Raw genomic sequence first — 25,758 nt, forward strand, 5'->3', positions numbered from 1 at the left:
ATAACTAACTATTGGGAGATTAATATGATGAAGATAGACCCGGGGGCCATAGGTTTCACTAGTGGCTTCTCTCGAGAGCATAAGTATTCTACGGTGGGTGAACAAATTACTGTTGAGCAATTGACAGAATTGAGCATAGTTATGAGAATATCTAGGTATGATCATTTATATAGGCATCACGTCCGAGACAAGTAGACCGACTCCTACCTGCATCTACTACTATTACTCCACTCATCGACCGCTATCCAGCATGCATCTAGAGTATTAAGTTTATGAAAACAGAGTAACGCCTTAAGCAAGATGACATGATGTAGAGGGATAAACTCATGCAATATGATGAAACCCCCATCTTGTTATCCTCGATGGCAACAATACAATACGTGCCTTGCTGCCCCTACTGTCACTGGGAAAGGACACCGCAAGATTGAACACAAAGCTAAGCACTTCTCCCATTGCAAGAAAGATCAATCTAGTAGGCCAAATCAAACTGATAATTCGAAGAGACTTGCAAAGATAACCAATCATACATAAAATAATTCAGAGAAGATTCAAATATTGTTCATAGATAGACTTGATCATAAACCCGCAATTCATCGGTCTCAACAAACACACCACAAAAAGAAGATTACATCGAATAGATCTCCACAAGAGAGGGGGAGAACATTGTATTGAGATCCAAAAAGAGAGAAGAAGCCATCTAGCTACTAACTATGGACCCATAGGTCTGAGGTGAACTACTCACACTTCATCGGAGGGGCTATGGTGTTGATGTAGAAGCCCTTCGTGATCGATGCCCCCTCCGGCGGAGCTCCGGAACAGGCCCCAAGATGGAATCTTGTGGATACAGAAAGTTGCAGCGGTGGAATTAGGGTTTTGGCTCCGTATCTGATAGTTTGGGGGTACGTAGGTATATATAGGAGGAAGGAGTACGTCGGTGGAGCAACAGGGGGCCCACGAGGGTGGAGGGCGCGCCTGGGGGGGGGGGGGGGGGGCGCGCCCCCTATCTCGTGGCCTCCTCTTTCGTGTCTTGACGTAGGGTCCAAGTCTCCTGGGTTTTGTTCATTGAGAAAATCACGTTCCCGAAGGTTTCATTCCGTTTGGACTCCATTTGATATTCCTTTTCTTCGAAACCCTAAGCAGGCAAAAAACAACAATTCTGGGCTGGGCCTCCGGTTAATAGGTTAGTCCCAAAAATAATATAAAAGTGGATAATAAAGCCCAATAATGTCCAAAACAGTAGATAATATAGCACGGAGCAATCAAAAATTATAGATACGTTGGAGACGTATCAGTACCCGGAGATGTTATTAAGAAGAAGGTCTTCCCTTTATCTTTGAAGGAAGATGCATTGACATGGTATAGGCTATGTGATGATACTGGGTCATGGAACTACAAACAATTGAAATTGGAATTTCATCAGAAGTTTTATCCTATGCATCTTGTTCATCGTGATCGCAATTATATATATAATTTCTGGTATATTCATGCCCCAATCACGAGCTCTTGAGAGAAATGATTATTCAAAATTTATATGCTCGGCTTTCTGATAACAATCGCACCATGCTCGATACTTCTTGTGCTGGCTCTTTTATGACGAAGACTATTGAATTCAAATGGGATTTATTGGAAAGAATTAAACACAACTCTGAAGATTGGGACCTCGACGAAGGTAAGGAGTCAGGTATGACACCTAAATTTGATTGTGTTAAATATTTTATGGATACCGATGTTTTTCGTAAATTTAGCACTAAATATGGACTTGACTCTGAGATAGTAGCTTCTTTCTATGAATCCTTTGCTACTCATGTTGATCTCCCTAGGGATAAGTGGTTTAAATATCATCCTCCCATAGAAGTAAAAGTAGATGCACCTATTAAAGTTGAAGAAAAGACCATCACTTATAATGATCCTATTGTTCCTACTTCTTATGTTGAGAAACCACCTTTTCCTGTTAGGATAAAAGATCATGCTAAAGCTTCAACTGTGGTTCGTAAAAGCAATATTAGAACTTATACACCTCCTGAGCAAATTAAAGTTGAACCTAATATTGCTATTTTTAAAGATCTCTTGTCTGATAATATTGATGGGCATGTTATTCATTTCCGTGATGAGACTGCTAGAATTGCTAAACCTTGTGCTAAAGATAAACCTAGATCTTTGGTAGGCATGCCTGTTATTTCTGTTAAAATAGGAGATCATTGTTATCATGGCTTATGTGATATGGGTGCCAGTGCTAGTGCTATACCTCATGACTTATACAAAGAAATTATGCATGATATTGCACCTGCTGAGATAGAAGATATTGATGTCACAATTAAACTTGCCAATAGAGATACTATTTCACCAATTGGAATTGTTAGAGATGTTGAAGTCTTGTGTGGGAAAACTAAATATCCTGCTGATTTTCTTGTCCTTGGTTCCCCACAAGATAGCTTTTGTCCCAGTATATTTGGTAGACCCTTCTTGAACACTGTTAATGCTAAGATAGACTGCGAAAAGGATGTTGTTACTATTGGTTTAGGTGATATGTCTCATGAGTTTAATTTCTTTAAATTTCGTAGACAACACCGTGAAGAGGAATTGCCTAGTGAAGATGAAATTATTGGTCTTGCTTCTATTGCCGTACCTCCTAGTGATCCTTTAGAACAATATTTGCTAGACCATGAAAATGATATGTTTATGAATGAAAGAAGGGAAATAGATGAAGTATTCTTTAAACAGGAACCCATCCTGAAACACAATTTGCCTGTTGAATTCCTAGGGGATCCTCCTCCACCCAAGGGTGATCCCGTGTTTGAGCTTAAACCGTTACCTGATACTCTTAAATATGCTTATCTTGATAAGAAAAAGATATATCCTGTTATTATTAGTGCTAAACTTTCAGAGCATGAAGAAGAGAGATTATTGAAAACTCTGAAGAAGCACCATGCTGCTATTGGATATACTCTCGATGATCTTAAGGGCATTAATTAGTCTCACTCTATGTCAACACAAAATAAATTTGGAGGAAGATGCCAAACCAGTTCGTGATCATCAACGACGGCTGAATCCTAAGATGAAGGAAGTGGTAAGAAAGGAAATACTAAAGCTTCTTGAGGCAGGTATAATTTATCCCGTTGCTGATAGTCAGTGGGTAAGTCATGTCCATTGTGTCCCTAAGAAGGGAGGTAGTAATGTCGTTCCTAATGATAAAGATGAGTTGATCCCGCAAAGAATTATTACATATTATAGGATGGTAATTGATTTTCGCAAATTAAATAAAGCTACTAAAAAGGATCATTACCCCTTACCTTTTATCGATCAAATGCTAGAAAGATTATCCAAACATACTCATTTTTGCTTTCTAGATGGTTATTCTGGTTTCTTTCAAATACCTGTGTCAGCCAATGATCAATAAGAGACTACTTTCACTTGCCCTTTTGGTACTTTTGCTTATAGACGTATGCCTTTTGGTTTATGTAATGCACCTGCTACCTTTCAAAGATGCATGATGGCTATATTCTCTGATTTTTGTGAAAAGATTTGTGAGGTGTTCATGGACGATTTTTCCGTCTATGGATCCTCTTTTGATGATTGCTTAAGCAACCTTGACCGAGTTTTGTAGAGATGTGAAGAAACTAATCTTGTCTTGAATTGGGAAATGTGCCACTTTATGGTTAATGAAGGTATTGTCTTGGGGCATAAAGTTTCTGAAAGAGGTATTGAAGTTGATAAAGCCAAAGTTGATGCTATTGAAAAGATGCCATGTCCCAAGGACATCAAAGGTATAAGAAGTTTCCTTGGTCATGCCGGTTTTTATAGGCGGTTCATTAAGGACTTCTCAAAAATTTCTTGGCCTCTGACTAATTTATTACAAAAAGATATACCATTTGTTTTTGATGATGATTGTGTAGAAGCATTTGAAATACTTAAGAAAGCATTGATCTCTGCACCTATTGTTCAGCCACCTGATTGGAATTTACCCTTTGAAATTATGTGTGATGCTAGTGATTATGTTGTAGGTGCTGTTCTAGGGCAAAGAGTTGATAAGAAATTAAATGTTATTCAATATGCTAGTAAAACTCTAGACAATGCTCAGAGAAATTATGCTACTACTGAAAACGAATTCTTAGCAGATGTATTTGCTTGTGATAAGTTCAGACCTTATATTGTTGATTCTAAAGTAACTATCCACACTGATCATGCTGCTATTAAATATCTCATGGAAAAGAAAGTTGCTAAACCTAGACTTATTAGATGGGTTCTCTTTCTACAAGAATTTGATTTGCATATTATTGATAGAAAGGGAGCTGAGAACCCCGTTGCAGACAACTTGTCTAGGTTAGAAAATGTGCTTGATGACCCACTACCTATTGATGATAGCTTTCCTGATGAACAACTAAATGTCATAAATGCTTCTCATACTGCTCCATGGTATGCTGATTATGCTAATTACATTGTTGCTAAATTTATACCACCTAGATTCACATACCAGCAAAAGAAAATGTTCTTTTATGATTTGAGACATTACTTTTGGGATGACCCACATCTTTATAGAGAAGGAGTAAATGATGTTATTAGACGTTGTGTACCTGAGCATGAACAGGAACAGATCCTACGCAAGTGTCACTCCGAGGCTTATGGAGGACGCCATGCTGGAGATAGAACTGCAGATAAGGTATTGCAATCCGGTTTTTATTGGCCTACTCTCTTCAAGGATGCACGTAAGTTTGTCTTATCTTGTGATGAATATCAAAGAATTGGTAATATTAGTAGACGTCAAGAAATGCCTATGAATTATTCGCTTGTTATTGAACCATTTGATGTTTGGGGCTTTGATTATATGGGACCTTTTCCTGCCTCTAATGGATATACACATATTTTAGTTGCTGTTGATTACGTTACTAAGTGGGTAGAAGCTATTCCAACTAGTAGTGCTGATCATAACACTTCCATTAAAATGATTAAAGAAGTTATTTTTCCAAGGTTTGGAGTCCCTAGATATTTAATGACTGATGGTGGTTCACATTTTATTCATGGTGCTTTCCGTAAAATGCTTGCTAAATATGATGTTAATCATAGAATTGCATCTCCTTATCACCCACAGTCTAGTGGTCAAGTAGAATTGAGCAACAGAGAAATCAAATTAATTTTGCAAAAGACTGTTAATAGATCTAGAAAGAATTGGTCCAAGAAACTTGATGATGCATTATGAGCCTATAGAACTGCATATAAAATCCTATGGGTATGTCTCCGTATAAAATGGTTTATGGAAAAGCATGTCACTTACCTCTCGAACTAGAACATAAGGCTTATTGGGCTATTAAAGAGCTCAATTATGATTTCAAACTTGCCGGTGAGAAGAGGTTATTTGACATTAGCTCACTTGATGAATGGAGAACCCAAGCCTATGAGAATGCCAAATTATTTAAAGAAAAAGTTAAAATATGGCATGAAAAAAGAATACAAAAGCGTGAGTTTAATGTAGGTGATTATGTATTGCTATACAACTCTCGTTTAAGATTTTTTGCAGGAAAACTTCTCTCTAAATGGGAAGGTCCTTACGTTATCGAGGAGGTCTGTCGTTCCGGTGCCATAAAAATCAACAAATTCGAAGACACAAATCCGAAGGTGGTGAACGGTCAAAGAATTAAACATTATATCTCAGGTAATCCTATAAATGTTCAAACCAATGTTATTGAAACCGTAACCCTGGAGGAATACATAAGGGCACTTTCCGGAACGTTTCAGACTCCGAAAAGGAATAGGTATGTGGTACGGTAAGTAAACCGACTCCAAAACAGTTCTAATGGCAATTTTCTTCCGTTTTGGAATATCTAGAAAAATAGAAAAATAAGAAGCAGTCCGGGAAGGACACGAGGGCTCCACGAGGGCGGAGGGCGCGCACTACCCCCTGGGCGCGCCCCCCTACCTCGTGGGCACCTCGTGTGCTCTCCGGACTCCGTTTTCTTACACGACACGTATTTTGGTCAGTAAAAATTCATTATATAACCTCCCGAAGGTTTTGACCACCGCATCACGCAAAAATCTCCTGTCTTTGTTTCGAGCTGTTTTTCTGACAGATCCAGGTCATCATGTCGTCTTCAAGTGCCCCCAAGGACCAGTTCTTCAAGAAGGTCATCAAGCCCTACCTCATAGAAGTGCCGCAATACCCTCAAACCATTGAGATGCGTGAGGGGTTGTTGCACATCCGCGATGCTGAGGGACCAAGGAAGACCGGAAGCACGGAGGCAAGGCTCGAGGCATTGGAGCAAGAAGTTTTCAAGTGTCAGGAGATGGTGGAGCGTGGACTTGATTCCAATCACATTATGATCACGGAGTTCACCAACAACCACAAGCTGGACGTCAGGGACATTGGGGAGGCCATATGAAGGAAATATGCCCTAGAGGCAATAATAAAGTTATTATTTATTTCCTTATATCATGATAAATGTTTATTATTCATGCTAGAATTGTATTAACCGGAAACATAATACATGTGTGAATACATAGACAAACAGAGTGTCACTAGTATGCCTCTACTTGACTAGCTCGTTGATCAAAGATGGTTATGTTTCCTAATCATAAACATGAGTTGTCATTTGATTAACGAGATCACATCATCAGGAGAATGATGTGATTGACTTGACCCATTCCGTTAGCTTAGCACTTGATCGTTTAGTTTGTTGCTATTGCTTTATTCATGACTTATACATGTTCCTATGACTATGAGATTATGCAACTCCCGTTTACAAAGGTGCTCTACAGGTGTCTCCGAAGGTACTTGTTGGGTTGGCGTATTTCGAGATTAGGATTTGTCACTCCGATTGTCGGAGAGGTATCTCTGGGCCCTCTCGGTAATGCACATCACTTAAAGCCTTGCAAGCATTGCAACTAATGAGTTAGTTGCGGGATGATGTGTTACGGAACGAGTAAAGAGACTTGCCGGTAACGAGATTGAACTAGGTATTGAGATACCGACGATCGAATCTCGGGCAAGTAACATACCGATGACAAAGGGAACAACGTATGTTGTTATGCGGTCTGACCGATAAAGATCTTCGTAGAATATGTGGGAGCCAATATGAGCATCCAAGTTCCGCTATTGGTTATTGACCGGAGACGTGTCTCGGTCATGTCTACATTGTTCTCGAACCCGTAGGGTCCGCACGCTTAAGGTTTCGATGACAGTTATATTATGAGTTTATGAGTTTTGATGTACCTAAGGAGTTCGGAGTCCCAGATGAGATCGGGGACATGACGAGGAGTCTCGAAATGGTCGAGACATAAAGATCGATATATTGGATGACTATATTCGGATATCGGAAAGGTTCCGAGTGATTCGGGTATTTTTCGGAGTACCGGAGAGTTACGGGAATACGTATTGGGCCTTATTGGGCCATACGGGAAAGAAGGAAAAGGGCCCCAAGGGTGGCCGCACCCCTCCCCTTGGTCTGGTCCGAATTGGACTAGGGAAGGGGGGCACCCCCTTCCTTCCTTCTCCTTTTCCCTTCCTCTTTTCCTATTCCATATGGGAGGTGGAATCCTACTAGGACTAGGGAGTCCTAGTAGGACTCCACACTTGGCGCGCCCCCTCCTAGGGCCGGCCTCCTCCTCCCTTGCTCCTTTATATACGGGTGCAGGGGGGCACCCCAAAGACACAACAATTGATCATTGATCTCTTAGCCGTGTGCGGTGCCCCCTTCCATCATAATCCTCGATAATATTGTAGCGGTGCTTAGGCGAAGCCCTGCGACAGTAGAACATCAAGATCGTCACCATGCCGTCGTGCTGACGGAACTCTTCCCCGACATTCTGCTGGATCGGAGTCCGGGGATCGTCATCGAGCTGAACGTGTGCTAGAACTCGGAGGTGCCGTAGTTTCAGTGCTTGATCGGTCGGGCCGTGAAGACGTACGACTACATCAACCGCGTTGTGCTAACGCTTCCGCTTCCGGTCTACGAGGGTATGTAGACAACACTCGCCCCTCTCGTTGCTATTCATCACCATGATCTTGCGTGTGCGTAGGAAATTTTTTGAAATTACTACGTTCCCCAACAGTGGCATCCGAGCCTAGGTTTTATGCGTAGATGTTGTGCACGAGTAGAACACAAGTGAGTTGTGGGCGATATAAGTCATACTGCTTACTGAAGGAAATATGCCCTAGAGGCAATAATAAAGTTGTTATTTATTTCCTTATAATCATGATAAATGTCTATTATTCATGCTAGAATTGTATTAACCGGAAACATAGTACATGTGTGAATACATAGACAAACAAAGTGTCACTAGTATGCCTCTACTTGACTAGCTCGTTAATCAAAGATGGTTATGTTTCCTGACCATGAACAATGAGTTGTTATTTGATTAACGAGGTCACATCATTAGTTGAATGATCTGATTGACATGACCCATTCCATTAGCTTAGCACCCGATCGTTTAGTATGTTGCTATTGCTTTCTTCATGACTTATACATGTTCCTATGACTATGAGATTATGCAACTCCCGTTTACCGGAGGAACACTTTGGGTGCTACCAAACGTCACAACGTAACTGGGTGATTATAAAGGAGCATTACAGGTGTCTCCAAAGGTAGATGTTGGGTTGGCGTATTTCGAGATTAGGATTTGTCACTCCGATTGTCGGAGAGGTATCTCTGGGCCCTCTCGGTAATACACATCACGTAAGCCTTGCAAGCATTACAACTAATATGTTAGTTGTGAGATGATGTATTACGGAACGAGTGAAGAGACTTGCCGGTAACGAGATTGAACTAGGTATTGGATACCGACGATCGAATCTCGGGCAAGTAACATACCGATGACAAAGGGAACAACGTATGTTGTTATGCGGTCTGACCGATAAAGATCTTCGTAGAATATGTAGGAGCCAATATGGGCATCTAGGTCCCGCTATTGGTTATTGATCGGAGACGTGTCTCGGTCATGTCTACATTGTTCTCGAACCCGTAGGGTCCGCACGCTTAAGGTTACGATGACAGTTATATTATGAGTTTATGCATTTTGATGTACCGAAGGTTGTTCAGAGTCCCGGATGTGATCACGGACATGACGAGGAGTCTCGAAATGGTCGAGACGTAAAGATTGATATATTGGAAGCCTATATTTGGATATCGGAAGTGTTCCGGGTGAAATCGGGATTTTACCGGAGTACCGGGAGGGTTACCGGAACCCCCCGGGAGCTATATGGACCATAGTGAGCCTTAGTGGAAAAGAGAAGGGGCTGCCCTAGATGGGCTGCGCGCCTCCCCCCTTCCCCTAGTCCTATTAGGACTAGGAGAGGTGGCCGGCCCCCTCCTCCTCTTTTCCCCCTCCGCGAATCCTATTCCAACTAGGATTGGGGGGGGGGGAATCCTACTCCCAGAGGGAGTAGGACTCTCCTGGCGCATCAAGCTTGGCCGGCCAGCCTCCCCCCCTCTACTCCTTTATATACAGAGGCAGGGGGCACCTCTAGACACAGAAGTTGATCCACGTGATCTATTCCTTAGCCGTGTGCGGTGCCCCCTGCCACCATATTCCTCGATAATACTGTAGCGGAGTTTAGGCGAAGCCCTGCTGCTGTAGTTCATCAAGATCGTCACCACGCCGTCGTGCTGACGGAACTCTTCCCCGACACTTTGCTGGATCAGAGTCCGGGGATCGTCATCGAGCTGAACGTGTGCTCGAACTCGGAGGTGCCGTAGTTTCGGTGCTTGATCGGTTGGATCGTGAAGACGTACGACTACTTCCTCTACGTTGTGTCATCGCTTCCGCAGTCGGTCTGCGTTGGGTACGTAGACAACACTCTCCCCCTCATTGCTATGCATCACATGATCTTGCGTGTGGGTAGGAAATTTTTTTGAAATTACTACGAAACCCAACACTTACCATCATGTCATACTTTGGTTCGGCGGTATTGTTGGATGAAGCGGCCCGGACCGACATTACGCGTACGCTTACGCGAGACTGGTTCTACTGACGTGCTTTGCACGCAGGTGGCTAGCGGGTGTCAGTTTCTCCAACTTTAGTTGAACCAAGTGTGGCTACGCCCGGTCCTTGCGAAGGTTAAAACAACACCAACTTGACAAACTATCGTTGTGGTTTTGATGCGTAGGTAAGAACAGTTCTTGCTAAGCCCGTAGCAGCCACGTAAAACTTGCAACAACAAAGTAGAGGACGTCTAACTTGTTTTTGCAGGGCATGTTGTGATGTGATATGGTCAAGACATGATGCTAAATTTTATTGTATGAGATGATCATGTTTTGTAACCGAGTTATCGGCAACTGGCAGGAGCCATATGGTTGTCGCTTTATTGTATGCAATGCAATTGCGCTGTAATGCTTTACTTTATCACTAAGCGGTAGCGATATTCGTGGAAGCATAAGATTGGCGAGACGACAATGATGCTACGATGGTGATCAAGGTGTCGCGCCGGTGACGATGGTGATCATGACGGTGCTTCGAAGATGGAGATCACAAGCACAAGATGATGATGGCCATATCATATCACTTATATTGATTGCATGTGATGTTTATCTTTTATGCATCTTATCTTGCTTTGATTCACAGTAGCATTATAAGATGATCCCTCACTAAATTATCAAAGTATAAGTGTTCTCCCTGAGTATGCACCATTGTGAAAGTTCTTCGTGCTGAGACACCACGTGATGATCGGGTGTAATAGGCTCTACGTTCAAATACAACGGGTGCAAAACAGTTGCACACGCGGAATACTCAGGTTTAACTTGACGAGCCTAGCATATAACAGATATGGCCTCGGAACACGGAGACCGAAAGTTCGAGCGTGAATCATATAGTAGATATGATCAACATAGTGATGTTCACCATTGAAACTACTCCATCTCACGTGATGATCGGACATGGTTTAGTTGATATGGATCACGTGATTAGTTAGAAGATTAGAGGGATGTCTGTCTAAGTGGGAGTTCTTAAGTAATATGATTAATTGAACATTAATTTATCATGAACTTAGTCCTGATAGTATTAGCATATCTATGTCGTAGACCAATAGCTCGCGATGTTGCTCCCAGTTTATTGTGTTCCTAGAGAAAAATTATGTTGAAAAATGTTAGTAGCAATGATGCGGATTGGATCTGTGATCTGAGGATTATCCTCATTGCTGCACAGAAGAATTATGTCTTTGATGCACCGCTAGGTGACATACATATTGCAGGAGTAGATGCAGACGTTATGAACGTTTGGCTAGCTCAATATGATGACTACTTGATAGTTTAGTGCACCATGCTTAACGGCTTAGAATCGGGACTTCAAAGACGTTTTGAATGTCATGGACCATATGAGATGTTCCAGGAGTTGAAGTTAATATTACAAGCAAATACCCGAGTTGAGAGATATGAAGTCTCCAACAAGTTCTATAGCTAAAAAGATGGAGGAGAATAGCTCAAGCAGTGAGCATGTGCTCAGATTGTCTGGGTACTACAATCGCTTGAATCAAGTGGGAATTAATCTTCCAGATAAGATAGTGATTGATAGAATTCTCTAGTCACCATCACCAAGTTAGTAGAACTTCGTGATGAACTATGATATGCAAGGGATAACGGAAACGATTCCCAAGCTCTTCGTAATGCTGAAATCAACGAAGGTAGAAATCAAGAAAAATATCAAGTGTTGATGGTAGACAAGACCACCAGTTTCAAGAAAAAGGCAAAGGGAAGAAGGGGAACTTCAAGAAGAACGGCAAGCAAGTTGCTGCTCAAGTGAAGAAGCCCAAGTCTGGTCCTAATCCTGAGACTAAGTGCTTCTACTATAAAGGGACTGGTCACTAGAAGCGGAACTGCCCCAAGTATTTGGCGGATAAGAAGGATGGCAAAGTGAACAAAGGTATATTTGATATACAGATTATTGATGTGTATTTTACTAGTGTTCGTATCAACAACTCGGTATTTGATACTGGTTCAGTTGCTAAGAGTAGTAACTCGAAACGGGAGTTGCAGAATGAACAGAGACTAGTTAAGGGTGAAGTGACGATGTGTGTTGGAAGTGGTTCCAAGATTGATATGATCATCATCGCACACTCCCTATACTTTCGGGATTAGTGTTGAACCTAAATAAGTGTTATTTGGTGTTTGCGTTGAGCATGAATATGATTTGATCATGTTTATTGCAATACGGTTATTCATTTAAGTAAGAGAATAAATTGTTGTTCTATTTACATGAATAAAACCTTATATGGTTACACACCCAATGAAAATGGTTCGTTGGATCTCGATCGTAGTGATACACATATTCATAATATTGAAACCAAAAGATGCAAAGTTAATAATGATAGTGCAACTTATTTGTGGCACTGCCGTTTAGGTCATATTGGTGTAAAGCGCATGAAGAAACTCCATGCTGATGGACTTTTGGAATCACTTGATTATGAATCACTTGATGCTTGCGAACCATGCCTCATGGGAAAGATGACTAAGACTCCGTTCTCCGGAACAATGAAGCGAGCAACAGATTTGTTGGAAATCATACATACTGATGTATGTGGTCTGATGAATATTGAGGCTCACGGTATGTATCATTATTTTCTAATCTTCACAGATGATTTCAGCAGATATGAGTATATCTACTTGATGAAACATAAGTCTGAAACATTTGAAAAGTTCAAAGAACTTCAGAGTGAAGTGGAAAGTCATTGTGACAAGAAAATAAAGTTTCTACGATCTGATCGCCGAGACAAATATTTGAGCTACGAGTTTGGTCTTCAATTAAAACAATGTGGAATAGTTTCACAAAATCATGCCACCTGGAACACCACAGTGTAATGGTGTGCCCGAACATCGTAACCGTACTTTATTAGATATGGTGCGATCTATGATGTCTCTTACCGATTTACCACTATCGTTTTGGGGTTATGCATTAGAGATAGCTACATTCACATTAAATAGGGCACCATCTAAATCCATTGAGACGACACCGTATGAACTATGGTTTGGCAAGAAACCTAAGCTGTCGTTTCTTAAAGTTTGAGGTTGCAATGCTTATGTGAAAAAGTTTCAACCTGATAAGCTCAAACCCAAATCAGAGAAGTGCGTCTTCATAGGATACCCAAAAGAAAATGTTGGGTACACCTTCTATCACAGATCCGAAGGCAAGATATTCGTTGCTGAGAATGGATCCTTTCTAGAGAAGGAGTTTCTCTCGAAAGAAGTGAGTGGGAGGAAAGTAGAACTTGATGAGGTAACTGTACCTGCTCCCTTATTGGAAAGTAGTTCATCACAGAAATATGTTCCTGTGACTACTACACCAATTAGTGAGGAAGCTAATGATGATGATCATGTAACTTCAGATCAAGTTACTACCGAACCTCGTAGGTAAACCAGAGTGAGAGCCGCACCAGAGTGGTACGGTAATCCTATTCTGGGGGTCATGTTACTTGACCATGACGAGACCTACGAACTATGAGGAAGCGATGATGAGCCCGGATTCTGCGAAATGGCTTGAGGCCATGAAATCTGAGATGAGATCCATGTATGAGAACAAAGTATGGACTTTGATTGACTTGCCCAATGATCGGCAAGCCATTGAGATTAAATGGATCTTCAAGAGGAAGACGGACGCTGGTAGTAGTGTTACTATCTACAAAGCTAGAATTGTCGCAAAAAGGTTTTCGACAAGTTCAAGGTGTTGACTACGATGAGAGTTTCTCACTCGTATCTATGCTTAAGTCTGTCCGAATCATGTTAGCAATTGCCGCATTTTATGAAATCTGGCAAATGGATAAACAAAACTGCATTCCTTAATGGATTTATTAAAGAAGAGTTGTATATGATGCAACCAGAAGGTTTTGTCAATCCTAAAGGTACTAACAAAATATGCAAGCTCCAGCGATCCATCTATGGACTAGTGCAAGCATCTCGGAGTTGGAATATATGCTTTGATAAGTTGATCAAAGCATATAGTTTTATACAGACTTGCGGTGAAGCCTAGATTTACAAGAAAGTGAGTGGGAGCACTACAGCAGTTCTGATAAGTATATGTGAAAGACATATTGTTGATCGGAGATAATGTAGAATTATTCTGCAAAGAATAAAGGAATGTTTGAAAGGAGTTTTTCAAAGAAAGACCTCGGTGAAGCTGCTTACATATTGGGCATCAAGATCTATAGAGATAGATCAAGACGCTTGATAAGTTTTTCAATGAGTACATACCTTGACAAGATTTTGAAGTAGTTCAAAATGGAACAGTCAAAGAAGGAGTTCTTGCCTGTGTTACAAGGTGTGAAGTTGAGTAAGACTCAAAACCCGACCACGGCAGAAGATAGAGAGAGAATGAAAGTCATTCCCTATGCCTCAGCCATAGGTTCTATAAAGTATGTCATGCTATGTACCAGACCTATTGTATACCCTGCCCTGAGTTTGGCAAGGGAGTACAATAGTGATCTAGGAGTAGATCACTGGACATTGGTCAAAATTATCCTTAATGGAATAAGGATATGTTTCTCGATTATGGAGGTGACAAAAGGTTCATCGTAAAGGTTACGTCGATGCAAGTTTTGACACTGATCCAGATGACTCTAAGTCTCAATCTGAATACATATTGAAAGTGGGAGCAATTAGCTAGAGTAGCTCCATGCAGAGCATTGTTGACATAGAAATTTGCAAAATACTTATGGATCTGAATGTGGCAGACCCGTTAACTAAACTTCTCTCACAAGAAAAACATGATCACACCTCAGTATTCTTTGGGTGTTAATCACATAGCGATGTGAACTAGATTATTGACTCTAGTAAACCCTTTGGGTGTTGATCACATGTCGATGTGAACTATGTGTGTTAATCACATGGTGATGTGAACTATTGATGTTAAATCACATGGCGATGTGAACTAGATTATTGACTCTAGTGCAAGTGGGAGACTGAAGGAAATATGCCCTAGATGCAATAATAAAGTTATTATTTATTTCCTTATAACATGATAAATGTTTATTATTCATGCTAGAATTGTATTAACCGGAAACATAATACATGTGTGAATACATAGACAAACAGAGTGTCACTAGTATGCCTCTACTTAACTAGCTCGTTGATCAAAGATGGTTATGTTTCCTAACCATAGACATGAGTTGTCATTTGATTAACGAGATCACATCATTAGGAGAATGATGTGATTGACTTGACCCATTTCGTTAGCTTAGCACTTGATCGTTTAGTTTGTTGCTATTGCTTTCTTCATGACTTATACATGTTCCTATGACTATGAGATTATGCAACTCCCGTTTACCGGAGGAACACTTTGTGTGCTACCAAACGTTACAACGTAACTGGGTGATTATAAAGGTGCTCTACAGGTGTCTCCAAAGGTACTTGTTGGGTTGGCGTATTTCGAGATTAGGATTTGTCACTCTGATTGTTGGAGAGGTATCTCTGGGCCCTCTCGGTAATGCACATCACTTAAAGCCTTGCAAGCATTGCAACTAATGAGTTAGTTGTGGGATGATGTGTTACGGAACGAGTAAAGAGACTTGCCGGTAACGAGATTGAACTAGGTATTGAGATACCGATGATCGAATCTCGGGCAAGTAACATACCGATGACAAAGGGAACAACGTATGTTGTTATGCGGTCTGACCGATAAAGATCTTCGTAGAATATGTGGGAGCCAATATGAGCATCCAGGTTCCGCTATTGGTTATTGACCGGAGACGTGTCTCGGTCATGTCTATATTGTTCTCGAACCCATAGGGTCCGCACGCTTAAGGTTTCAATGACAGTTATATTATGAGTTTATGAGTTTTGATGTACCGAAGGAGTTCGGAGTCCCGGATGAGATCGGGGACATGACGAGGAGTCTCGAAATGGTCGATACGTAAAGATCGATATATTGGACGACTATATTCAGACGTCGGAAAGGTTCCGAGTGATTCGGGTATTTTTTGGAGTACCGGAGAGTTACGGGAATACGTATTGGGCCTTATTGGGCCATACGGGAAAGAAGAAAAAGGGCCTCAAGGGTGGCCGCACCCCTCCCCTTGGTCTGGTCCGAATTGGACTAGGGAAGGGGGGCGCCCCCTTCCTTCCTTCTCCTTTTCCCTTCCTCTTTTCCTATTCCATATGGGAGGTGGAATCCTACTGGGACTAGGGAGTCCTAGTAGGACTCCACACTTGGCGCGCCCCCTCCTAGGCCGGCCTCCTCCTCCCTTGCTTCTTTATATACGGGTGCGGGGGGCACCCCAAAGACACAACAATTGATCATTGATCTCTTAGCCGTGTGCGGTGCCCCCTTCCACCATAATCCTCGATAATATTGTAGCAATGCTTAGGCGAAGCCCTGCGACGGTAGAACATCAAGATCGTCACCACATCGTCGTGCTGATGGAACTCTTCCCCAACATTCTGCTGGATCAGAGTCCGGGGATCGTCATCGAGCTGAACGTGTGCTAGAACTCGGAGGTGCCGTAGTTTCGGTGCTTGATCGGTCGGGCCGTGAAGACGTACGACTACATCAACCGCGTTGTGCTAACGCTTCCGCTTTCGGTCTACGAGGGTACGTCGACAACACTCTCCCCTCTCATTGCTATGCATCACCATGATCTTGCATGTGCGTAGGAATTTTTTTGAAATTACTACGTTCCCCAACACCATCTTCAAGCTTCATGAGAAAATCGAGCACCTCCAAGCCCAGATCTATGACCTGCAAAATCAAAACTATGAGTATGAATATAGATTCAAGAGGATGAGTTTGGCTGTAGATTTGAGGTTTTAGGAGACTCGATCATCCTTCTATGATGGTGAGCCTATGCCTTGGAAGAAGGACGACAAGGCTACGCCATCAACAAACCGTCAACTTCTTCACCAATAAAGGAGACATAATCACATGGGTATGGGCACTCCCCTTGGCAACTGCCAAGCTTGGGGGAGTGCCCCGATATCGTATCACCATCACTTTTATCTTTACCATTTTTCTTAGTTTGATCCTTTTGGTAATATCTTAATCTAGTAGTATAAAGCTTTTAGTATGATCTAGTTGTGAGTTTTGCTTTATGATCCTTCTATGTAATCGAGTCCGTGAGCTATATAATAAAGATTAGTGTTGAGTCAAGGGCTTGATTATTTTGCCATGATCTTGAGTGAATAAAAGAAAAGAGAAAGAATAAAAGTAATAGAAGAGATCATATGGATCTTATGGAGAGTAATGAGCTCACATAGAAAGAGTATGATGATTAAAAGTTGCTGAGAGTTGACAAACATAGTTTTGGTCATCGTTGCAATTAATAGGTAGTAATAAAGAAAGAGAGGTCTTCACATATAAATATACTATCTTGGACATCTTTTATGATTGTGAGCACTCATTAAAATATGACATGCTAAAGAATTGGCGTTGGACAAGGAAGACAACGTAATGGGTTATGTTTTCCTACATCTGAGATAAATTATATTGTCATGGATCATCCAACATGATTGAGCTTGCCTTCCCCCCTCACGCTAGCCAAATTCATCGCACCAAGTAGAGATACTACTTGTGCTTCCAAACACCCTTAAACCAGTTTTGCCATGAGAGTCCACCATACCTACCTATGGATTGAGTAAGGTCCTCCAAGTAAGTTGTCATCGGTGTAAGCAATAAAAATTGCTCTCTAAATATGTACGACTTATTAGTGTGGGAGAAAATGAGCTTTATACGATCGTGTGATATGGAAGAAATAAAAGCGACAGACTGCATAATAAAGGTCCATATCACAAGTGGCAATATAAAGTGATGCTCTTTCACATTAAGATTTTGTGCATCCAACCATAAAAGCGCATGACAAACTGTGTTTCCCTCTGCGAAGGGCCTATCTTTTACTTTTATCTCCTGCCTTACATAAGAATCATGGTGATCTTCACCCTTCCTTTTTACATTTTATCTTTTGGCAAGCACAACATGTTGGAAAGATCCTTGTATATATGGCTAACTGGATGTGAGTTTTCATGAACTATTATTGTTGACATTACCCTTGAGGTAAAACATTGGGAGACAAAACTATAAGCCCCTATCTTTCTCTGTGTCCGACTAAAACTCCATACCCATAAGTATTGCGCGAGTGTTAGCAATTGTGAAAGACTATATGATAGTTGAGTATGTGGACTTGCTGAAAAGCTCTTATATTGACTCTTTCCTATGTTATGATAAATTGCAATTGCTCCAATGACTGAGATAATAGTTTGTTAGTTTTCAATGAAGTTTATGATTCATACTTGAAATTGTGACTGAATTGTTACTTTAGCATAAGAGATCATATGACAAGAATTATATAAGTTGCTATTCTAAGAATGATCATGATGCCCTCATGTCCGTATTTTATTTTATCGACACCTCTATCTCTAAACATGTGGACATATTTTTCGATTTCGGCTTTCGCTTGAGGACAAGCGAGGTCTAAGCTTGGGGGAGTTGATACGTCCATTTTGCATCATGCTTTTATATCAATATTTATTGCATTATGGGATGTTATTACACATTATGTCAGAATACTTATGCATATTCTCTCTTATTTTACAAGGTTTACATAAAGAGGGAGAATGCCGGCAGCTGGGATTCTGGGCTGGAAAAGGAGCAAATATTAGAGACCTATTCTGCACAGCTCCAAAAGTCCTGAAACTTCACGGAAGACATTTTCAGAATATATAATAAATACTAAGCGCAAGAAGTTCACTAGGGGGGCCACACCCTGCCCACGAGGGTGGGGGGCACGCCCTACCCCGCTGGGCGCCCCCCTACCTCATGGGCCCCCTGGTGGCCCTCCGATGGCCATCTTCTGCTATATGGAGTCTTTCGATGAGAAAAAAAATCATAAGCCATCTTCCCGGACGAGACTCCGCCGCCACGAGGCGGAACCTTGGCGGAACCAATCTAGGGCTCTGGCGGAGCTGTTCTGCTGGGGAAACTTCCCCCCGGGGGGGGGGGGGTCATCACCATCGTTATCACCAATGCTCCTCTCATCGGGAGAGGGCAATCTCCATCAACATCTTCACCAGCACCATCTCCTCTCAAAACCCTAGTTCATCTCTTGTATCCAATTCTTGTCTCCAAGTCCGGGATTGGTACATGTGGGTTGCTAGTAGTGTTAATTACTCCTTGTAGTTGATGCTAGTTGGTTTATTTGGTGGAAGATCATATGTTCAGATCCTATATGCATATTAATACCCCTCTGATTATGAACATGAATATGCTTTGTGAGTAGTTACGTTTGTTCCTGAGGACATGGGAGAAGTCTTGCTATTAGTAGTCATGTGAATTTGGTATTCGTTAGATATTTTGATGAGATGTATGTTATCTCTCCTCTAGTGGTGTTATGTGAACGTCGACTACATGACACTTCACCATTATTTGGGCCTAGAGGAAGGCATTGGGAAGTAATAAGTAGATGATGGGTTGCTAGAGTGACGGAAGCTTAAACCCTTGTTTATGCGTTGCTTCGTAAGGGGCTGATTTGGATCCATATGTTTCATGCTATGGTTAGGTTTACCTTAATACTTTTGTTGTAGTTGCGGATGCTTGCAATAGAGGTTAATCATAAGTGGGATGCTTGTCCAAGTAAGGACAATACCCAAGCACCGGTCCACCCACATGCCAAATTATCAAAGTACCGAACGCGAATCATATGAACGTGATGAAACCTAGCTTGACGATATTCCCATGTGTCCTCGGGAGCGCTTTACATTATATAAGAACTTGTCCAGGCTTGTCCTTTGCTACAAAAAGGATTGACCCACCTTGCTGCACTTTATTTACTTTTGTTACTTGTTGCTCGTTACCAATTATCTTATCATAAAACTACCTGTTACCTATAATTTCAGTGCTTGCAGAGAATACCTTGCTGAAAACCGATTATCATTTCCTTTTGCTCCTCGTTGGGTTCGACACTCTTACTTATCGAAAGGACTACGATAGAACCCCTATACTTGTGGGTCATCACCAGCTCGCCGCGACTTTGCATTGCTCGCGAGCAGGCCGGCCTGGCCGGCGAGGACCATGAGATGCTCTTCGTCCTGGACGTCGGCATCGGCTTCCTCCTCCAGCAGCGCCACAAGAGCCTCCTCCTCGTCCGAGTCCATCGCCGGGCAGACCAATCGTCAAACACCTGGCGGGCGTGGTGGGCGCACAGCCGCCGGTATCCCGCCCTGCGCGGCTGGAGCGCCGAAAAACTCGCCCAAGGAAGGTGGTGGAGAGGTTTCCACGGTGAAACCATCTCTCTTTTCCGGCGGAGAATGGCCTATCTAGCGGCGGTGGGCAGCACCGGGATCGGCAGGGTGGCGGCAGGGCGCGCGGGGGTGGGCGAATCTGGACGATTGTCTTGACTTTTGGCCTGACAGTGTGGCCCAGACGTGGGTTTCCCTTCCGCCGGAGCCCCTGAGCGCCCCCCCCCCCTCAGTGTGCTTGGTTCGGCCTGGGATCATTGGGCCCAAAACGGGCCGAGTCGGCGGATTTCGGCATCTTGGGGGCGCGACTGCGGGTTTTTTTCGGTGCCGGCGTGAAAAAAGTCGCCCTGGGGGGCCTGTTGGGGGCGCGGCTGGAGATGCTCTTATGTTGCTGCTGCAAATATACTATGTTTGTTGCTTAATATGCTGATTTTTCCTGCTGCTATTGTTGTAATATGCTCATTTTTTCTATCAAAAGCTGAGGTTTTCACTGACTACTCGCGGGGACGGGTCCCCGTGGGTTTTGTAAACCCGATGGGCTTAGGGGGCGGGCAAAAACTGCCCCCGTGCACGGGAACGGGGACGGGCTTGCGATTTTCTCGTGGGGACGGGTTTGGAAAAGCAAAACTCGATGGGTTTCGTCCCCGTTGTCATCTTGATGTGTGGTACACTTCCTTTCCAATTATTAAATTGCACGTAGAAATTGTTGATTTACTCCTTGTCTGAACGATAAGGATGAACCCAAGCGACCAGCCCCCTCCCCCCCCCCTCCCCTCCCCTTCACTCGCATCAGTCGCTTCCACTCATGCTCATCCCCTCGCGCTAGCCAGCGTAGGCTGGATCCCACTGCAGGTCGCCCGCTTCGCCTGAATCGAGCGGCCGCCGCATACTCTATCTTTCGACCAGCCCCCATTCGTTCTTGTGTCGAGCGATTTCTCTCTTCTCTCACATTTTTCTTTGAGGGGTGAGCGATTTTTTCTTGAGATATTCCATCAGAATTCTCTTTTATGTGGTTAGTCACTAGTAATTTAAAAATATAATACTGCCTCCATTCCTAATATAAGTCCTAATAGAGATTTTAATATGGATTACATATAGATGTATATAGACATAGTTTAGAGTGTAGATTCACTTATTTTGCACCGTATGTGGTCCATATTGGAACCTCTAAAAATACTTATATTTAGGAATGGATGGAGTAGATTAACTGTGATGTGAGTCAAAACAACTGTTTTTTCTTTGGTCATAATATTTGTTGCATGCACTTTATTATGTCTTTTTCTAGAGGTCAATTGATGACTTGTTGAACCTTGACATCATCTATCCCTTTGACCACAGTGTGGACCACCTGCTGGTATGCGGTCAAGATGTCTTAATGGAGAAGTTTTATTTCTCTTTGACTCTATATATACGATACGTCGTTCCTTCTCCTGTAACATTATATATCATTCCTTGGGCCTCGCCGGGTGTGGAATTCAAGAATGGACAAGCAGTCTGTCACAGCTTGTTTTGTGGTGATACTTGTGCTCTTAGGAAGCAGTATGAGTGCAGGTATGTGCTAGCTATTGTTTTTCTGAAGTAGGTTTCTTATGGAATAGGTTATTTTTTAGGAATAACCTATCAAAACATGTAGTAGTATATTTCAAGATCGTAATACCAGAAGTTTTCTTAAATATGATGTTGGCGCGCATTTTTTTATGTGTCCTTGAGGCATGCATATTATGTGTTACCAGTTATGCAATAGTGTAACATGGTATGTTGTTACAATTGATGTCTTGCTATTATTATAACATGGTATATCTAACCCTTAATTTATTTGGGATGCACAGAGATCTGTGAGAGAACGGGCAATATATTGACCATATGCACCAATTCTATCTGCGCGCGGCTCTGTCATCTGGATGCAGAGGCATCTAAGAGAAAACTCGCGCATTACTCGTGCGCTGGGACGGTCTTCAGCTTTTGCAACTGCAAAGTTTGCACCATTTTATAGAAGTTGGATAGACATTTACTATGCCAAGTGCACTTGAAGTGTTGATTTAATAATTGGGCACTTTGTATCCTGGAGTCGCATAGTTATGTTTGGAAGTGATAATAATATGTCTAGTCTCAGCGAAAGGCGAAATTCATAGAGTTATTACTCCCTTCAATCCATATCGCTGTCCGTTTGAACGACTAGTAATATGGCTAGCAGCTCCAATGGCGAATTCCCTGTTCAGGTGAGGCCTTGGTTTTCGTACTCATACTCATGTGTGTTCCTGGCCGGATGCCGAGGTCAATTTGTCATCGGCCGTAACTCGTAAGTGGTTGTTGGCGGCCTTTTGCTTCCCCATATGGACCGACACATTTGACGCATGCATTAACTCAATCAAGTCAGCACTTTCTCAAAACAACGTCAAACATTAACTCATTCAAATCAAATCTTCAGAAAATTTCAACTAAAATGCAAACGTTTCTTTCCTTCCACTACTCATATCCAAATCAAATCATATCATATCAACCTATTATTATGTGCTCGGCGTACTATCAGAATCGGCACAGGCCTATACGCAAGCTCATAGTATTGCCTCCATTCAGGTTAAATCTTCCACACCGACTCTTTTTATCCTGCCAGTTTAGTTAAAGTGGTTTTTAGCCCACTAATCTACTTAATCCTTTTTTATCTGCCAAATTTAGTAACATTGTTACGAAAAGGAATCGATCATGGTGATCTCTAATCTCTACTATTAAAAAAAGATGTGTATGTAGTCGTTCGGCCATTAATGTGAAAATAATATGAAACCGAGCACCGAATCAATTTGGAAATTAAGAAATTAATCCACCAAACAGTGAATTATTTGTGCAATTAATTAGTTCCATTTAAATTAAGATTTTACTGCACCGAATCCATCTAAAAATCAAGTAATTAGTGCACTGAATTAATCACATGGCAATTCGAGAGCCGAATCGATTTGAAAATAAGACCACTATTAAAATTAATTAGTAAGACAAGTTAATTACCTGTGCAATTAATTAGTTCCATTTAAATAGGGATTTTTCTTTGTCGAATCAGTTTGAAAGTTGAGTCATTAATGTGATTACTTAAGGTCGAGGGCTCTAATCGTGTCTTTGAGGACATTCGGTAACACGCCACCATTATTCAAATATTGTTTTATCCTGTAGGAAAACACAGGTATTTAGCTACTAATCATAGAAATGATCCATTGATTAGTTTGTAAGAGAACAAGCACTTCAAAAAAAATCAACAATAGTTGTTGCAGAGGAATAAACGAATCTTAATCTAGAAGATGAGTATCCTACAACAGAAAATCTTGACATCAACACGGATGATAAAAATGTTATTGTCCATGATATCAGGTTTAATTTATCTGCTAGAGAATATGTTACTCCCTTCATTCCTAAATATAAGACCTTTTAGATATTTCACTATGGACTATATACGGACTCTGTATATAGTCCATAGTGAAATCTCTAAAAGGTCTTATATTTAGGAAGGGAGATAGTAGTATAGAAGCAGAACCATTTTTCCTATAGGTCCGTCTAGATCTTAGTCGAGTGAGACTTCGGTCAGATGACATCGTCCAACAATAGCCCAGCCCATCTTTAATTTCTCATTTAATCTGCTACTTTTCTACTATTGTTGGGCCGGCTCTGCTATTGCGTCTAATGCATTTGTCATTTTCTCGGTTGCTCTGTGCTTTTTGGTCTGCGTTTTTTTACTCTATCGAGAGTTTCTGGAGATGCTGCTAGTTTGGCACACTGGCCGGGCCAGTAGTAAGTTTGGATGATTTTTCTTCCATCCATTTTTTGTTGTTTTTGTTTGTTTTTTCTGTTTTTTCTGTTGTCTGTTAAATGTTTATTTCCTTTGAAAAATTAGTTATCGGCTCATTATAAAAAAGAAAATGGAAGCATTTTATTTACATTTATCATAATGTTTTGGAAAAAGTGCTCTTTTATTCTTAAAATTATTCAACATGTGTTGAAAAATTTGTTCCTAAAAACCATCATGTTTCTTAAAAAAAATTCACCATGTGTTTTGAAAAGAAAAAAAATACAAAAACAACAAAAACTAAGCATAAAAATATGATGATGATAATAATAATAGTTGTAATAAAAGTAGTAATTGTGTGGATGATACTTGCAATTCCACGCTAGTGGCAGACATGGGATCCCTCCATCAGCAGGAAATGTATCCGAGTTGTAGCCAGGGACGACACTTGCAGTTGCTTGACTAGTAGTAGACATTCAATTATCCCCCTCCCTCAAACAAAACACCGCCGAGATGTAGTCGCGTTGAAGACATGCAGTTGCAGTCGGGGGCTACACTTGCAGTTGCATGCCTAGTGGCAGATATGCAACTACGCCCTCCCGAACAAAAACACCACAGAGTTGCAGTCACGTTGAAGACTTGCAGTTGTTGTCGAGCGCAACACTTGCAGTTGCATGTGTAGTACAAGACATGCAATTGTTTTCCACCCTCTGACAAAAATAACACTAAGTTGCAATCGCATTGAAGACATGCAGTTGCAGTCGAAGGCGACGCTTGCAGTTGCGTGCCTAGTGCCAGATATGCAACTCCCCCCTTCGAAAAAACACTAGTAAGTTGCAATCGCGTTGAAGACACACAGTTGCAGTCGGAGGCGCCCCTTGCAGTTGCACGCCTAGTGCCAGACATGCAACTTCCTCCTCGACAAAACACTAGTAAGTTGAAGACATACAATTGCAGTCGGGACGACACTTGCAGTTGACTAGCAAGAAAATACTCTTAAAAGGGGGGAGATAAATTGCACGCGGATGACAGACATATAATAGTGTGTGTGGCTGATGCGCATGGAACTCCGTATGATCGATGGATGTGACCGATGACAATACTCTTGAAAAGAAAAGAAAAAGTTGCACACCGATGGTTGACATGTAATTACGCACAAAAACAAAAAACATGTGGTAGTATTTATGAAAAAACAAAAGCTAATAGAAAACAGAAAAAGAAATGGGAAAAGGAAAAATGGGAGCAAAGCAAGCAAACAATCCAGTGCGAAGTCAGCAGAAAGCAACGACAGAAACGCAAAAGACAAAGAAAAAAGCCCGCCAGAACACCCGCCTAGCACAAAAGCAACGCACGCGCGCTACAAAAAGGCCCAACAAAACAAAGAAACGGGCTGGTCGCCTTATACAGGCTGAAACAAGGACAAACACACCTAGCGCAAATCTTAAAGCGAACAAAACATCCAATGGCTCACTCGTCCACTGACACGAGATTTTTTTTTAACACGACTGAGACGAGATTTAGCAGCTCCGTTTTCCTATGGATACTTTTGGAAAAAACCTAGCGTAATCTATATCTATATTACTATGAAACGAGCAAACTATTTTTATTCTTCAAGCCACCCCACAAGTGTATCTATGCCTTCTTTTCTCGCAAGAAAAAAGTAAGCCGCCCCACAAGTGTATCTATACCTTTTTTTCTTGCAAGAAAAATGTATCCATATCTTCTATATACTACTCCTTCTATTCCGTAATATAAAGAGAAAATTCCTTATTTGACACTGTCTTAAAATTTGGTTCCTTATTTGACACTGGAAATGTTTTTCTTTCCTATTTGACACTAGTCCTAAATTTTATTCCC

General features: G+C 41.6%; 1 protein-coding gene across 1 annotated transcript; it reads left to right on the plus strand.

Annotated features, from left to right (window-relative positions):
* The first annotated feature begins 21,582 nt into the window (after positions 1 to 21,582).
* LOC125555399 lies at positions 21,583 to 22,342 on the plus strand. The gene is made up of 2 exons (XM_048718371.1): positions 21,583 to 21,683; positions 21,962 to 22,342. The coding sequence occupies exons 1-2, from the start codon at positions 21,614 to 21,616 to the stop codon at positions 22,123 to 22,125; spliced, it is 234 nt and encodes a 77-aa protein (XP_048574328.1). The 5' UTR covers positions 21,583 to 21,613; the 3' UTR covers positions 22,126 to 22,342.
* Positions 22,343 to 25,758: the final 3,416 nt, after the last annotated feature.

The sequence above is a fragment of the Triticum urartu genome, chromosome 5 (genome assembly GCF_003073215.2).
Source record: "Triticum urartu cultivar G1812 chromosome 5, Tu2.1, whole genome shotgun sequence".
Taxonomy (NCBI): domain Eukaryota; kingdom Viridiplantae; phylum Streptophyta; class Magnoliopsida; order Poales; family Poaceae; genus Triticum; species Triticum urartu.

Coding starts and splice junctions, on each gene's coding strand:
- LOC125555399 (XM_048718371.1), top strand. CDS start 21,614: ATGGACAAGCAGTCTGTCACAGCTTGTTTTGTGGTGATACTTGTGCTC. Junction 21,684..21,961: donor AGGAAGCAGTATGAGTGCAG/GTATGTGCTAGC, acceptor TGGGATGCACAG/AGATCTGTGAGAGAACGGGC.